Raw genomic sequence first — 18,367 nt, forward strand, 5'->3', positions numbered from 1 at the left:
AAATTAACCATATATTTGGAAGAGGATATGTATTACATTTATCCATTTCCTTAAAAGGCAATCAATGTACTTTTAAATAAAGAACAGTGAAAATTTGATATTTTTTCAATCATGAGAATGTTGAGATTTAGAGTCAGTTTCACTATAATCCATGGGTTGTATATGATATACTCAGGCAGTTGAGGGTCATTTTGATAGAGAGTGGGAAGGCCATTTATTGTGTAGAAGAATGTAAAAGTCTAAAAGGAGACTATTTAGTAGAGATGTAGAGAAAAATAGGAACCAATTATCAAATGTTCATTAAATGTTTTCAGGTAGCACAGAAAACAGCAAATTTTAAAACATGGTAATTTAAGCTGGCAAGAAAGTTGAGAAAAAAGTAGTTGCTCTTTACTGTCATCTTTCTCCTCTCTATATCATCATCCTCACCTGGTGCTGACATTCAGCCAAAAATTCTTTTAAATAATATAAAAATATGAAATAGCAAACAGTTTTTCAAAATTCAAGATACAGTAGTGGTTTGAAGCACAAATAACATTTACAGTTTTAATTCTGATTTTTTAATTCTTTGTTGATAACATATGTTATTATGTTTTGATATTTGCAATATGTAATATGCTTTAAATAGCTTACATACTTTCAAGGAAATGCACAGCCAAGCACATACAAAAAGCTGAAAACAAAAGTTGAACACCTTTGTCTAAATCTGAAGAAGTTTTACACGTATAAGGCCAACATTGAAAGTAGTCATTTTTATTCATTAATTAATCCATGTTGACTCTTTTTTCTCTCTCTTTTCTCCCCAAAATTTACTCTACTCTGCTTTTGGCCTGTGTAAATGGTTGTGCTCTTCGACTCATTTGCATGCTGCTTCAAACTAAAAAAACACGTAAGTATTCTTGTATCAAAAATAGGTTAACTCAAAACACTGAACACTGAGAAAACTGGTCCACTGAGGTGGACACAGAATTATATTTATAGTGTTTGGGCAACTCATTACCATTAAAGGCAGTTTAATTCTGTAAATATATAATTAGAAATTAATGATAGATAATAGTTTAACTTGAGTTCTAGTGGCATGTGTGACATATTCCTGTAAATAACTTTCTTTGCTTTGCTTTTGTGTCTTTGGTTTTTATTGTGGCTTCTCAGATTCCAGAAAATTTAATTCTCATTAGAAATGCTTTCCTACTCTTTGCATGGCTGGCTACTGTCTGTGCATTATATTTTTGTTTCTTGTGTTATCAGCACCTTACATTATCACTAAAATTCAATCATCATTATTACTTCCCACTTACACCAAGCTATTCTGTTGTTAGACATGTCATAGTGACACAAAAATTGGTTTCCACATGACCAGATAACCAAATAGCTAGTACAAATAACCCTACCCTTTTGATTTCCCCAAGATCACAGTAGCAGTTCAAGTAAACTGTAAATGTACCTGTTTGTGTCCATCTGTGTGTTCGACTGTTTTCCTAAGCTTCTCGTATTACCATTATTCACATCAAAAATATTGTTCCACACTGAATGTCATGTTGCTGTAATAGCTTCCATCCATCAAATCCTTTTTAGATTTGTTGCGGTTTTTGGGTGGGTAACCCCTACATTCGGATGAAATATATGTCTATTTGAAAGTACCTTGTAAAGTTCATTTCCAGTAAGCATCACAGCATGGAATTTTTTTTTTTCTGACTGATAGCCCATTTCACAGAATGAAATTAAAAATGTTTAAGCTGAAACATACAGTTGATAATTTGTAAGCAGAATCCTTTCTTTGTTTTTCCAGTAAAACTAAATAGGTAAAAAATATTCAATTATTAACTCCTGAGAAATGGGAGTGATTTACAAACAATAATATTGTATAGAATGCTCTACAATGTTACTGCATTAGCTTCAAGCAGAATGTATCTAGCCATTCAAAATGTGACAGTGAATAAGAAAATAGTGCAGTGGGTGTGGAAATGATAGGGTTTTTGTAGTTAGATAATGATTGTTCCCCTACCCAGTCATGAATATATGTGTTTGTCTTTCACTGTATTTCTCTCTCTGTCTCTCTCTGTCTCTAGTGTGTGTGTGCGTGTGTAGTTGTCCTAGAAACAAGTGTTCACGTATGTAGACTTCAGAAGAATTCTTTATTTAGAAAGGCTCTCGTATTATCTGTTTCCACAATATTGTTGTTGCCTCTCAATTATGATAATAAAGTAATTGTGTCCTTCTGTGTTTAAATTACTTAGATACTTTAATATGAAGCAGGTATAGATGTAGGTACAGGAGGAACTGAAATTTCCATTCAATAATCATAAGGCTTTGTCCTTTTCAGAAGAGATAATTGTCAAAATGAAATGTTAGTATGTCTTTAATCTCACTTTGTTGGCACTCTAGCAGATGGTTCATATAATATCATTAAAAAACTTTATCTTGGCGAGCGCTTTTTTAATATTTCTCAATGTCATGGTAACACAGTTAGTCACAAGAAGATAATTCACTATCATCAAAAAGCTGTCAAATATGTGCTACATGCCCTAGAAGTATGTTAGTAGTGCAAAGCAATTAGAAATTGCTTCTCTGAGATACGCTACACATTGTCTAGCGTTAATGATAGCCCTTCTTATGTTGTATCCGTGAAGCAGAGTTGTGAAAGAAAGAAATGTTTTCCCATTCAAATGGCTTAAAAAAATTTAAGCTGACTGGGTAGCACAGTGGTGCTCATCTATCTGATTTTATTTGTCAAAGCAAAGCTTGTCTTTTTCTGATTATGACTATTATTAATATTACTGCGTCTATACTCTTCATGTCATTTCCAATCCATTGTACCTTTTGAACTCAAAAGGAAGACAGTATTTTTCATTATGCCGCCCTTGAAAAATCACATATTATGTGAATTGTGACACTTCTATGTCATTCTTTCTGGTATATAACATTTTTTCTCAACTTATCCCTTACACTTCTTAAACCTCTTCACCATTAATTATATTGTATTATCAGCTGAGCAATAAGCTACCAGCACCTAATTAAATTTTGTATAGGGTGTTTATAAATTAGTTATAAAAAGTAACTATTAACTATGAAAAGGGTAAATAACTTACAGAAATATTTGATACAGCACTGCATGCAATATATGTTCAGGCTCTCTACCCATCTAACATTGTTAGCGCCTGGCATTCCCACTAAGTGGCATTCACAAATGCGTTTTTTGTAATACTTTCCACACTGTAACACTAAGAATATTCAATTATAAGCTGGCATGTCTCATTGATTTACCCAAACTATGAATGTAAGACTGCCAGGCTTGTTCAGTTGCTGTGTTAGAGACTGCTGGCCGACCCTGACCTGTCATCCTATGTGGTACACAGCCAGTTTCAGGGAAATTATTGTACCAGTTAATAACAGTTTGTCATTGAGGCGGCAGGTTGTGATATTTTGTTCTGAATTCTCACTGAACTGTAGTAGCAGATTTGGATTCATGAAACCTTAACCAACACTGTGCACGTTCTGCACTGTTATACAACTCCATGATGTCTGTTAGAATAACCAGTTTGTGCATGCCACCTAGTGTGAATATTAGGAACTAATGTATTAGGTGGGAATAAAATGAAGCTATACTGCATTCAGTGCTGCATCAGACATTTCTGTAAGTTATTTACACTTTTCACAATTAAAGCTTACTTTTTTAAACTAATTTATAAATGGCAGGCATATCATGTTCACAAAACCCACATGAAAATATGCACTAAGACTACTATTTTCAACAAGAAAATTAGTTGTTCTGTTACTGTTTTGCTTTTAAACAAAATAGAATTTTATAATAACTGAGATGAAACAACTACTAGGAGGCAGATGGAGTGTTACAGGCATGCTAACAGCATTTGAAGCATTTTCAGTTTGAAACTGGATGAAAATTTCTGATCCTCCTGACATAACACTAGTGAAAGTGCAGTTTTCCTAGGGAAATTATATAACCATTATGGGATATTTTATTTGAACAAAAAGATTCTGAAGAGTGGTAATAGCTGGTGAACTATGATTTTTGATAAGTGACTAGGAATGCATTTTAGTCATTCATAAAACATCAGTTTTTCGGAAGTATAAATTGTACACAATCAAATGAAGTGTGTCCTGAATATGTAATACTTTCCCTAGGAAATTCTGCAATTGTAGTTTGTGTAGCTGTCTGCTTGTTAAGAGAAACCACTGGAAATATTTTTCACATCCACATTTCAGTGCCTCCAGTGGCTTTCAGAGAATAAAAAAAATTTAAACTAATATATTTAGTAGATACATCATTCTATATATACATGCACTTCTGGTCACCTGATTCTAGATTTTTAAAAATATGTTTCAGTTTGTAACTCAATAATATTTTATTATTGAAATTTGCAGTTGAGCAACCTAATCAAGAATATGGCAGAGTAATGGGACACTTACTATCAACAGCATTTTTATGGCAAATGTTAGAAAATATCACTGTGACAGCAATAACAGGGATTGTTTCAGTGGAAAAGAAATGTGGCTGCCCACTTCCTTGTTAAATACTAGCAACATACAGCAAAAATTATCCATACAATATTTGCGTTTTTCCTTTCAATGAAGAATCATTGCAGTTTTATGCCCTTTATCTTCATTATTTTAATATCTGGTGCTTAGATTTGAACCCATGTTTAACAGATTTATCACATGCATTATTGTGTATTTGTGTGGAACTGGCAGAAATATTTTCTGTGGATATAACACAAGTTAATTTACATTGGATTTTGACATAAGATATAATTGTAAAACTAGCAATACCTTATGTCTTGTAATATCAATTTTGACAGTTCATGTCTAACAGAGACTGAGCAGGTTACAAATGGAACTGGAAACCCATGAAAAACCTAAATCAAACTTGTCAATCAGGAAACACAGTCTATTCAAAGTTTAGTCTTTATTAAAACTGCAGTTCTTATTAAAATCTCTGTTGGAGAACTTAATAGAAGGTGTAGATATAGAAAAAACAAACCAGATATCCCTTTGAAAATCAGTTCTCTTATATCTCTGCAACTCTATCAGTAAATTGAATAGATACTTACCCGTCTTACAACAAACTTTCTTCACAACAAACCTGGAGAATGCATTATCAGATTCTGTTACATTGTTTATTCAGTAATATTGTGATAGGGGAATTACAAATAGAAAACAACTTTAAGTTACAAATTTAGCATATAATGTATGTACATAAAAAGCAGTCATAGCTACAGTTTATAATAATGGACATAACCAAAATAATATGGTTTCTTCTGACTTTGGCTGTACACATTATAAAATTAACTAAGCTCATGGACAAAATTAGTCACCCCATTTGAAGAACAGACAGGCCATTTGGGAGCCCTATAGATGGTGCTGAACTGCTGCCCAGTGGCCATGTAATTCTCAACTACTGATGTAAATCATGGCAATATGTGCCAGTGAGCTGTGCAAAACCAGCTTAGAAGATGGGCCAATATGACAGAATGGTAGAAAAGAGTTATTGTATTTGGATATACCCATACCCACACTGTGAATACTGTTGTCCAGTTTGTTAGTGTATCAACATGAACTGTCAAACATGTCTACAAGGATTGGTGTACCAGCTGCAGCCATCTTACACAGTGTGTGAACAGTAGTAGTAGAAAATAACCTAACAACAGGGAACAGAGATGAGTATCATGATTTACCAATGACAGCCTGTTTCAAAACTGGACAAGACTTGGTGCTGTCAGTGAGTGAAGGTTCTTCTCAACATGTTTCTGTGTGAACATTGTGAACTGAGCTGCACACAATGGACATTTGGAGTCATGTACCTTATAAAAAACCATTTCTCACAGATGCACATAGAGCTGCATGGTTTCAGTAGGCCACACAACACAGATATTGCACAGTAGATGACTAGCGGCATGTAGTGTGGTCTAATGTGTTTGGGGAGTGTTTTTTCATACCATGACTTGGGCTTACTCATTCAGGTTACCTTGAACATGAACTAGAATATTTATTATGACATTCTTGGTGACCAAGTGTTGCACTTTCTTCTTCATGATGAGCATTCTGTGGACCATCTAGTCTTCCAAACTGACAACAGCCATGTTCACAAGCTGGAAGCATACATTCCTTATTTGCCAACACTCGGGCATCCTGTCACATCTCTGGGCTTCCACAAAATATGTGTGGGATTATTTGAAACAGTGTCTGAATTGTAGCAATCAATATCCCCATAACACAGTAGCATCACAGGATCTAACCTATGGGTTCTTCAGTTGGATATGGCATACCTGGAAAAACTCTTGGTCTCACTTCCTCATCAAACTGAGTGCACTATCAAAGACAAAGGTGCTGTTACATGGTATTAGTTTGATGTTCCCTGAGGTTGACTAATTTTTTGTCCAGTGCGCTTCAAAGTAACGAATGGAAGTACCTTTGACTTACGTCATCACAGTGCTGTAGAGACAAACGAAATCTGGACAACAGAAAACAATTGCTATATTAAATGGTCTACACAACAGTAAAAATCTTATTCCAAAATTAGTTCTTACTGAAGAAAACAATTTCTGCATCTTCTAACTGTGTGGCACCAGCAGAGTTGCATTTTTGCATACCAGCTGAGTGAACATTTTGAACTTCAGTATATAAACTTGAAAGTGTCATGCTGTTCTATACTGGAAGTAATGCAGTCTTGTTTAAGTAAAAAATTATAAATTATGGGACAGTGCTCTTCAAACATTTACTCATTAAAGAGACCTGTATGTAGTTTTTTACTGTTTACTTTAAAACTCCATCTATTACTGTGCTATTATAAATTGCTGCATAACATATGGAAAAGATAGATTGCTACTTACCACAAAGAGTATGCATTGAATTGCTGACAGGCACTATGACAAAGAATGCTACAGATGTTCTTCTTTTGGACTACATCATGCACCACAAGTAGAAAACACACATAAATTCACATAAACTCAACTCACAACACATGGTCATCATCATTTTGTGGATGCTAAGCCCTGAGTGCAACTGTTTCTGAGGTGAGCAGGAGACTAGGAGGAATAGGTAGTTGGAGTATGGAAAAGGTTTGGGGCTGGGAGGAGGCAGGGGGGGGGAGAAACAGAGAAGGGAAAAGGGCTGTGTATGTGAATTGATGGGATCGCACGGGAGTGTAGTACTGAAACTGGTGTGTGAGCAGGAAGGGGAATAGGCAAGTGGGGGAAGGGAACTGGGGGAGGTCGAGTTCAGGAATGTTGTGACAATGAAGGATATGTTGAAGGGAGAATTCTCACCAGCACAATTCAGATAAGCTGGTGTTGGTGGGAAGAATCCAGATGGCACAGGGTTTGAAGCACTTACTGTAGCGAAGCACATTGCGTTGGGCGGCTTGCTCAGCAACTGGTTGGTCCAGCTGTTTCTTGTCAACAGTTTGGTGGTGGCCTCATGCGGACAGACAGCCCATTTATAATGTGGCACAGTGGTTGCAGCTTAGTTAGTAGATCAGATGGCTACTTTCCAAGGTGGCCCTGCCTTTGATGGGGTAGGAAATGCCTGTGACAAGACTGAAGTAGGTGGTAGTGAGAGGATGTATGATACAAGTCTAGCATCTAGGACTATTGTATGGATATGAGCCATGAGGCAAGGGGCTTGTAGCAGGAATTTCTCCAGCTGGTGGAGCATCAAGGATTGTTGTAGGGATTTGAGCCATGAGGCAAGGAGCTTGTGGGTGGAATTTCTCTCACCTGGCAGATGTATGATATAGGTCTAGAATCTAGGACTATTGTATGTGAGCCATGAGGCAAAGTGCTTGTAGCTGGAATTTGTTACAGATGGCAGAGTCCGTTCACCAGCTAATACTAGTGGTTCACAACCACAGTGGTGGGGCCTTTGTCAGCACAAATGATTATAAGATCAGGATCAGTTCTTAGGTGGTGGATTGCGGTTCCGTCTGCAGATGTGAGGTTTGCTTCCATGTTGAGGGATTTATGGAATGATGGTGAATTGAGGTTTGAGGTTAGAAAATTCTGAAAAGTTAACAGGTGAATTATTTGGGGGCAGTGGATATGAATCACAAACAGATCTAGAAGCAGATTGCCTTGACTTGCCTCCCCAGTTAGCTACCATCCCCCACATACCCACTATCCAACCATAAATGAGCACTCCTCTTGTGACTCAGTACCACACAGACTGGAGCAACTGAATTACATTCTCCTCCAATGTTTTGACTATCTCTCATCATGCCCTGAAATGAGAAATATCCTCCTCATTATCCTACATACCCCTCCCACAGGACTTATTCTCCACCCACCCGACCTAAGCAATATCCTTGTCCTCTGCTACTCCAGCCCTACTCCTAACCCCATGACTCATGGCTCACATCCCTAGAATAGACGTAAATGCAAGACCTGTCCCATACATCCTCTCACTACCACGTACTCCAGTCCTGTCACTGGCATCTCATATCCCATAAAAGGCAGGGCCACCTGTGAAAGCAGTCATGTGTTCAACAAATGTAACTATATCACAGTGCGACAATCTACACAGGCATGAGTACTAAAATGCTGCCTGTCCAAATGAATGGTCACTACCATATTACAAACAGTGGCAAGAGACAGCTGGACCACCCAGTTGTTGAGCATTCCACCCAATATGATGCGCTTCACTTTAGTGGCTGTTTCATATTCTGTCCCATCTGGATTCTTCCCACCATCACTGGCTTTATTGAACTGCACAGGTGGGAACTCCCCTTGCAGCATATCCTTCATTCTTGTAACCTCCCCAGTTTCAGCCTTCACTAGTCTGTGTCCTCCATTTGCCTATTCCCTTCCCTGTTCCTGCTCCAGTACCATACATGCCTTCTATCCAGCCAACGGATGTGCATAGGTGACCCACTCCCCTTCTTCCCGCAGCACAGCCTACAGATGTTGCAACTACCATCCCCCCCCCCCCCTCCCCATCATGACCCTGCATGCTCCTACTGGCAGCACACACTCCCCCCCCCCCCCCCCCCCCCCTCATGCCCTGCTATCCCTCCGTCTCCTAGCCATGAGGCTCTTCCATATCCCCAATTTCCATATGCCAACTAGATTGCTGCTCACCTCAGACACAGTTGCAGTCATGCCGGGATGGTTCCTCTGAAAGGGCCCTTCCGACTTCCTTCCCTATCCTTCCCTAATCCGATGAGACCGATGACCACGCTGTCTGGTCTCCTTCCCCAAAAACCAACCAACCACAGTTGCAGTCAGGGCTTGTGTTTTCTATGTCTTATGAAGGACATAATCCAGAATATAAATATATTAGCATTCTTTTCATTTTTCCTATGTGTGTGTCAGTGCTTTCTCTATGTAGTGAACAGCAGTCTATCCTTTCCATATTGTTGTTCCATACTGAACATTCCTCTGTTTGACTACATAAGTTATTTCGGAAATCAGGCATCAAGAGTTCAGCTTTTATTTAAAATGCAACATTATGAGTCCTTCAACAATAAATCGTTCTTGTGCATAAGTACTTGCTAAGGTCTTTCTGTGAATCACTTTGAGATGTAAAGTGATAGTATGTGTCTCATTACACATTTAACACAAACCATAAAATTTGTATAGTATAGATAAAACAAACTTCTAGGCTGGTTGTAGTGCATTCTATATGTCAGTGTTTTATTTTAACTATCCCACAGTCCTGTTATGCAGAAAATGAGATAAGTTATGTGAGCCAACTGGTCGCAACAAGATATTGTTTTAACCTTTATTTCAACCCCGATATGTGAGTCTTCATCAGAAAACCAACAAATGCAATTAGTAACAGATGATTATATTTATGAGCAAAATGCTCTCATCAAATAAAATACTTAGGAAGAAGATAATATTTAAATCATAAAAAATTACAGACATTGGAACTGACGTAAAATTGTTAGTTATCAGTAAAATTATAGTTACATGGCATAGCACACTATACGCCACTAAGTGATGCAAGAGGAAACAGGCAGTGGAGGTGGCATCAGACTTTATCTTCTTATGAAGTATCTTATATGATAAGAGCATTTTGCTCATACATCATTTCATCTGTTACTTTATGTAATTATTTGGATTTTCTGATGAAGACACCCACAGTCAGTGTCAAAGCCAGGTTAGAACAGTAAAATCTTGTTGCAATTGCTTGGCTGCATTATACAAATCATAAATTATGTACTAAAACTCTTTAAAAATGACTAATGTCCTCCTTCCAAGTAAAGCTGTCTGAGATGAAGCAGACCATAAAAGCTTGGCTATCCGTAGATGCCCAAACATCACAAATTAAAATTTAATGGTAATGATCCAGTCTTCATTTTTCTCAGACTCTTTCTTTTAGTTTGTTGTATCCATTCACTCAGTCTGTGACTCTCTTCTCGGCTCTGTTTTATCCTTAGTATGAAAAGAGTTCAAGAACATGTCCTTGGTGATTTCTGTCTTAAGAGTATTAGGCCATGCTGCAAGGTTTGTTTCTGTACCTAACAATCATATCTTAATGCAGGAGAAATCATCAGTGGCTATAAAGACTCAGATAGCAGTTCAAGAAGTTTAAGGCACCAGAGTGGACTACTGTGTAAATTATAAAAATAGCAAACACAAACATCTGGTGTGAAAGCAGAAAGAAATATTTATAAAAAAAAAGGCACTTAAAATCATTTATGCAAATTAAACTACAAAAACATTACAGCTACTATGAATCTCACTCTCTGATAAATCATCTCTAAAACGTTTGTAAAGAATAACCTTATTAGCTTTTAACATTTACAATGATATGAATAAATAAGTTTGTTTGTAATGCTCAGGATCAGACTGCAAGTCACCTTCAAAACCAAGTGTTGAATAGTATCAAAAATTAGTGATGACTGATTGGATTTTTGAACTAACATTTTTATCTATTGGAAGAAGATCTGACATATTACTCATCTCATAATTCTGATATCAAGAGATTACTGGAATTGATGTGATGTGAGAAGGATATGTATGTAAGAGGACCAGAAGGGGAGGAAGATGACACAGGGTTGCAGAAAGCTGGGAGAGGGAGGAAAATGGCATGTTGTTGTTGCTGCTGTTATTGTTGTGTCTTCACTTCAATGACTGGTTTGGTGATGTATTTGAAACTACCTATCCTCAATGAGCCTCTTCATCTCTGCATAACTGTTGCAATGATGTACATCCACTTGAACCTGAAGGAAGGGTAAGGACAATAATATGAAGACAGCTACTGAGTCAATTGAACTCAGTGAAGTCAGGAGTGGTTTTACACACAAACAGTAGGAACAAAGTAAAACAAATATATGAATAACAGGAAAGGAAGAGGAGGCATTTGGTGAAGATCTTACCAAGACTTTTACTGATTGAAAGTATTTCCTCATCAACCTCATCTTGCATCATTCTTGACTAAACACAAATAATAACAACATTTAATCAGCTCATTAATTAGACAGACCAAGTGTGAGAAAACAAGTAAAACTGACAAATTAAAAAAGCAGCAACATCATTAATAAAAAGAATGCCATGAATACAGAAGTATGGAAAAAAATCAGTGAAAGAGATAAAATCATCAGTGAATTATTTCAGGCGGAATACAGGAAATCATAAAAAGCCAGAAATTAGTGAGAAAGCTGTAGGATGCAGAAGAAAAGATGAGGTGCATCCAGAAGAAGAAAATAATGATGGGATAGTGGTAAGATGTGTAAAGGGGGGGGGGGGTTGAATGAAAATAGCATAAATGTAGCAGATGCAAGAAGTAAAAAAAGAGAATGTAGACAGGAGAAGGAAAAACTAAGAAATGGAATAAACAAATGCTGTAAAGGGTCATTTAATACAGGAAAAGGAGGTTGGCTAACCAATGTGAAGTAAAATGTTAATGACAAAAGGGTGAGGAACTTGAAGGAGGTTTAATAAAATCCCAGTCTCAACAGGTGTTTGAGGGCAACCCTAAAAGCAACAGTGACAGATGAGAGGATCCAGCGTGCAAGCTGGTATAATGAACAGCCATGTTCCACAAGTCACTTTCTATAACGTTCTGTATCATAGTATCTGAGACTTTCCAATAGTAATTTATTCTGTATATTTAGCAATATTTCTTCTTTCACAACTAACTTTCCCCTTAGTACCCTACTTGTCCCTCCCTCATCATGATTTATCATCCCCTTTTTGTCTCATTCATAGCATTTCACCTATCAGCTATGTTATTCTCAAGCCACAGCAGATTTTATTTTCTCTTTTTCAATAAGAAGTTCAGCTTCAAAAATTTCTGTTATTGTCATAATTTACTTTTTTTAATGATAATCAGGAATTTGTGTGTCATTATTCAATTAATAATTTCATTTTCAGTATTCAAAATATTGCACCTGATTTAAGGCCCTGCTAATTTACTTTTATCTGCAGTTCCTCTATTAGTTGCAAGAATGAGAGAAATGTCTAAGACAGAAATTGATGAAGGTGTTCATTTCATGAAGAGCTTTTCATGCACTGATCAGCCAGAACATTATGACCACCAACCTATTATCAATATAAACCCATCCAGGCGAGGACTAACCGCTAGTCAGACACACGCATGGTGCATGTAGTAGTTGAGTGTGCTGTCTGTGTGTAGAACGGGGAAGGTGCACAATCTATCTAGTCTGTCACAGGTAGATTGTGATAAGCTAGAGGCTTGGCATGAGCATTTTGGAAACTTCACAACTTGTTAGGTGTTCAAGGAGTACTGTGGTGAGCTTCTTCAACATGTGGCAACAGGAAGGTGAAACCATGTCCAGAAATCAAGGGGTTGGGTTTCCACCCACCCCTCACTACAGGTGTCGGACGTCGTAGGCTGGGCAGACTGGTAATCTAGGACAGGCAGTGAAATGTGGTTGGACTAACATCAGGTTTTAATGCTTGGCAGATTACAGGTTTGTGTGAACACACACTCCTAACAATGGGCCTCTGCGGCTGACGATTGTGCATGTGCCAGTGTTAACACCACGATATCAGCAGCTATGGCTGGAATGGGCACATGGCCATCAGCACTGTAGGTTGGTGCACTGGCAGAACATTGCATGGTCTGATGAATCCCAATACCTTCTTCGTCATGCCGATGGGAAACATTCATGTGGGCATCCATGGATCCAGTGGAGCTCATGCAAGGCACCATGAAGGCCAAGGAGTGTTGTATACTGGTTGCAGACCACATACACCCCTTCATGATGATCATGTTTCTCGACGGCAGGGGCATTTGTCAACAAGAAAATGCACCATGTCAGAAGGCTAGAAGTGTGACGGGTTGGTTTGAGGAACACAGTGGTGAATTCCAATTGATTTGCTGACTCCGCAACTCACCAGATCTGAACCCAATTGAACACATATGTGATGTGATTGAACGTGGCATCAGAGTCATCGCTCCCCTCCCCAGAATTTAAGGAATTAGGTGACCTGTATGCACAGATGTGATGCCAACTCCTTCCAGGGACCTACCAAGGGCTCAGTGCTTCCACGCCAAGGTGTGTTGCCACTGTTATTCGTGCCAAAAGTGGACAATCCATCTATTAGGCAGGTGGTCATAATGTTCGGTTGATCAGTGTATTTATAAAGAGTGTCCTGGAACTCCTGTTACACTTATGATTTAATTATGATCCTTAGAGGCAGTTTCATAACCATTAAATACTGGAGAAGTCTTCCATTACTGGTGAAAGGGTAACTGGTTTTTATAGAGGCAATATTCAAATTACAGTAGGAATGCAGTCTACTGTTCTTTTTATACATGCTTATCTTTGACACCATGTATTCTCAGTACTTTCTTAGTATTTTCACTCATTTGTGTGTCAAAACCAAGTGTGCTTTTCACTTCAATCAGTTATCACCCACATTACTTGCTCTGTGTGCAAGCATTGTCAAATGCCCATATCACTGACATAGAAATTGGCAGCTAGTCACTGGAAGTATGTATCATTTAGGCTCCATGGCACAGAGTGCCAACATACTGCTTCTGCACATGGACATGAGAAACAGGACCTGTTCTTCTCAACCTCCAAGATGAATTTAATTAATCTTGTTTACGTTGCAAAGTAAGTTATGTAGGGAGTGACAACAACATTGACACAACATGGGCTTATAGGCCTCATAGCTGTGAAAATGTCATGGTGGCCATGACATTGTCAGTGTTTTACCTTGAGCTTCCTTACTATAGATGTTTTCACTGTATATGACGCATGCTAACCCATTGGAACCACATTTATGTGCTCAGGCTAAGTTAGCTTCAATATTACTTAGTAACAGCACACTTCCTGGAAGGTGCAAACTGCCTTGAAGAAGTTTTTCAATGCTGTTAAATGAATTTTATCAGTGTATGTTACAACAAAATCGAATTTTGATGGCCTGTGTCTTTCCATGGTGGGGGGCAGGGGGAGGGGGGCCATACACCCATTTCCCAAAAAAAATGTGACCTCACCATTACTTTTATACAATGTATTGATGAGCTCTGACTGCATCAAAATATGAGGGCGTATTGGAAAACAGGACCCTATTTTTTTTATGTGATAACTCTTTATTGCTTTTTAAATAAACCAAGCATTATTAACATTTTACATATTTATTCTTCATGTCTACATATTTATTTCTGTTTGTAGTCACCTTGGTGATGAAGATATCCCTCCAATAAGAGAGCAGTTTCTTGATACCATCACTGTAGAATGTCTGACTTTGTTGATGGAACAACAACCTCATCTCTGCTTGCACCACTTCATCATTATCAAAGTGAAATCCTTGAAGGTATTCTCTAAGTTTCAGAAATGGATGAAAATCCAATGGGGCCACATTGGCACTGTATTTAAGATTACCAATGACAGGGAGCCCAAGGCATCAAAATATTACATATTTCTCAGCACTTGCATGTGTCCTGGCATTGTCGCACTGAAGGAGAGGTTGCACCATGTGTGGATGAACTCAAAGCTTGATTACAGCATGCAGTTTCCATTTAATGACATAGTTATGGTACACATCACCATGCTACCATTCAGACCGCTTTCTGGCAGAGGGCTGCAAATAGTAGACATGAAGAATAAAGATGCAGAATGATTATAACATTTATTTTATCTAAAAAACTGTAAGAACTTTTACACATAAAAAATTCAGTGGCATTATTTTTCAACACATCCTCGTATTTGAGTAATAATATGCTTCCCACAGTGTGGAAAAAATTTGGAAGACATCATTTTTCCATCTGGGAGTATATTAATACTATTATACCTTGTAGTTTGAAGAAGATTAGGTAGAACTCAGTGAGTTATGCACTTTAAACCTTGACTGAAGCACCATGAAACATTCATGGGTCACAATGGAGCTTTAGCTACATAGAAAATCACTCTAGCGACAATAACAATACCATAGTGTGATGAAAACATGTAGGCTACTGCCACTTGTTCATGAAGCTCTAATGGGTTATCTACGTTAAACAGAAAGGTAGGCCCAACAGCCTATTAGTTTTTTTTAGCTTTGCCTTTTAGACTTGTGCCATGTGTGTACTTCAATGATATCATGTCGAAAATCTGTATTTTCTGTTTCTATCGTGTTCTCTTTTCTGAGTATAGTATTGTCTATACTCTCATAAGACATGCCATCTATTTCTTTTTCCCCTGTCAACTTGGGTCTGCAAAAGAGGTATGGAAGAAACTAAATTTTTTATGACCACATCATTTCACTGATAAAGAACAACCATTCATTTACTGTAAAGCAAATACTACCAGCCTGGAAGACATACTAGTCAGTTTTCAGCATTAAGATGATGTTTAATGAATTTAATGCTAACAGGAAAACAAGCTGGGAGACATCTGCTTCTCTCTACGGTATGTGCCAACAGCAGGCAAGCTCACAGTTGTCATCTTAGAAGCAAAGAACCTGAAGAAGATGGACGTGGGAGGACTTTCAGGTTACAATTATAGCTTTCCTATTTTTAAAAAAATTGTAGTACTTTTGTAATTTTTTTACTACTGTTGGTTGCAGCAATAAATTTATGCATTTTTGTTTTTCCCTTCTTCATTGATTTCACATATAAGTTTTCAGGCAGAGAGAATTAAAAAAAAGCATTACTTACGCAAGTAACTTTTACAGTTTCAACTATTGCAATGCCAGATGATCACTTTTCTTGACATAGACATACACTGTGTTGACAAAATCCATGAAATACGTCAAGAGGTGACATTTTTACAGAGGTAAATTAAATGATACAATTACCACTTTGTCTTAAGTATCAAGTAGCCTTTCAGCATGTCTGCATTTCTACATATCAGTCATGACTACAGAAATGACTGCTGCCATTGCAGCCTATGGAGATTTTGTGATATTAACCACATAGGCCTTAATCTTTGGCAAGATATAGCCCACCAGTGATGTAGTGATTTCTTATTTAGGTTTTTATAAGAAGGCAAAAATATGTCTCTGGATGCAGAAAGTTTTTGTTAAATCAAAGCTTTCTACAGCAAGAATGGTGTTTTTCTGCCTTCTTATAAAAATGTGTAGATTTCGCTGTGGTTGCCTGCAACTCAAAATAATATGTACAGATTAATTATCCTATAAATTTGATGGAGCACTGCATAATTTGATGACTCAAGTCCACTGTCAGATTCATTTCCTAGAATCGGTAATGAATGGTAACTGATGACATTAAAGAAAAAAATAACCATTCATTTTTGTAAAAAACCATGCCACTGAAAACATTGGCTCCAGATGCCCCTAAAGATGTTCAGTTGTGAAATAAAGCCTTTCTGATACAAATACTTTTATGCATTCAATATAGAACTTATGATTTATGCAAAATGAAATTCTGATTTGTCACTGAACATCAGCTTAATGTCAAAACTGTACTTCTCATCATATTATTGAATTTGTCAAACTTGTTTCTGACAAAGAGGAAGTTGTTTGGAGGAAAGAAATTTTGTTAACTTGCTGAAACTTCAGCAGTTTTTACTGTACATATGAAGAGCTGCTGTTTGCATGGCTTTGCTTGCTAATACCACCATCAGCAGCAGCAGTCACAAGTAACATGAACAAGATCTATTCTCAAGAGTATATGAAATTTATATCTTCAGCTTTTTGTGTCTGCCCTCTCTGTTTGCTCAAGTATTTGTACTTGTGCACCATACTGATATCATGTAGCTCTCTGTGAAGTGTTTCTGCAGTTAAGTAAGATGGTAAGATAGCTTTTGTTTCATCTTCTTTTCTTCATTTTCTACAAAGCCGGCTGTTAAATATGTTAGGAGGATATACTGGAATTTAATTTGTGTGATCTTGATTCTGCATTCTTATTAGACTGTCACAGTGCAATATTCTGCTTCATCTTACAACGTGGATGTGGTAAATTTGATCAGTCATAACAGTGAGTTTCCTATAAAAGTTTATTTTACTAGTTCCACATAAGTATCTTGATTGTATCATTTTAATATGGTTGCCTGTGATTTTATCAACATGTAAATGAAAAATATTTGAACAAGGTGATTATGTTTGTTCAATAACAGAAAACTGTTCCATGTTATCTAGTGTAGGGTATTTGACATTTATTCTTTTGCGCTGTACACACACAACCATTACATTATCACTGGTTTTCTTATTTCCAGCATCACCTGTGAGTCTCACTGCAGTCTTTGACAATGGGTTTATGTTTTTTGATTAGCTTGGCTGTTTTTAATCAAATGTGCTTTAAAAGGACCGGAGAAAATGACTCACCCCAGGTTTAATTAACCACAATCCTTCCCACTCATCCTGAGAAGTGGTATTACACCACCCAACCAATATTGTGGTCTACCCCTATGCTACACCCACTCCCAACCCTCCACCACATTGGTAACATATTGCTTCAGAAGACTTAGGTGCGAGATCTGTCTGATCTACCCGCCCAGCACATCCTACTCCAGTCTCTTCCTAGGCTTATCCTGTCCCATCACACGCAGGGTCAGCTGTGAAAGCAGCCATGAAATATACCAGCTGTGCTGTTACAATTTCTGCACAGCATTATATGTGGGCACAACCATTAACCATCTATTCACCTGAATCAATGGTCACTCTCCTTCTATGGGCTGAGCAACGTTGATCACTTAGTGACAGAAAACACTGCTGAGAGCACATGCTCAGTTTCAGTGGTTGCTTAAAAACCTGTGCTGTATGAATCCATCTCCCCAGCACCAAGTTTTCTGAACTGATTAGTTGGAATTTGCCCTTGCAACATGTTCTTCTTGAGGTTTCCTTGTTTATAACATATTCTTCATTCTCTTAATCCTCCTGACCTTAATTCCTGTTAATAGCCCTGCCCGACGCCCACCTCCATCCTGCCTAAAGACCTTAAATTCAATCACCTTGCATCTACTACATCATCCACACAGTCTCCCCCTCCTCTGCTG

General features: G+C 37.6%; 1 protein-coding gene across 6 annotated transcripts in view; it reads left to right on the plus strand.

The window, feature by feature from the left end:
* The window catches only part of LOC126278032 (synaptotagmin 1-like), a 942,194-nt gene that overhangs the window by 874,286 nt on the left and 49,541 nt on the right, over positions 1–18,367 (plus strand). For 4 of the 6 annotated variants that reach the window (XM_049977766.1, XM_049977768.1, XM_049977767.1 and 1 more), the window contains one exon: positions 15,786–15,903. In XM_049977766.1, the coding sequence (XP_049833723.1) occupies positions 15,786–15,903 (118 nt within the window). The remainder of the gene's footprint in view (positions 1–15,785; positions 15,904–18,367) is intronic. The other 2 variants (XM_049977769.1, XM_049977771.1) reach the window with 1 other exon arrangement.

This window comes from Schistocerca gregaria, chromosome 6, assembly GCF_023897955.1.
Source record: "Schistocerca gregaria isolate iqSchGreg1 chromosome 6, iqSchGreg1.2, whole genome shotgun sequence".
Lineage (NCBI taxonomy): Eukaryota > Metazoa > Arthropoda > Insecta > Orthoptera > Acrididae > Schistocerca > Schistocerca gregaria.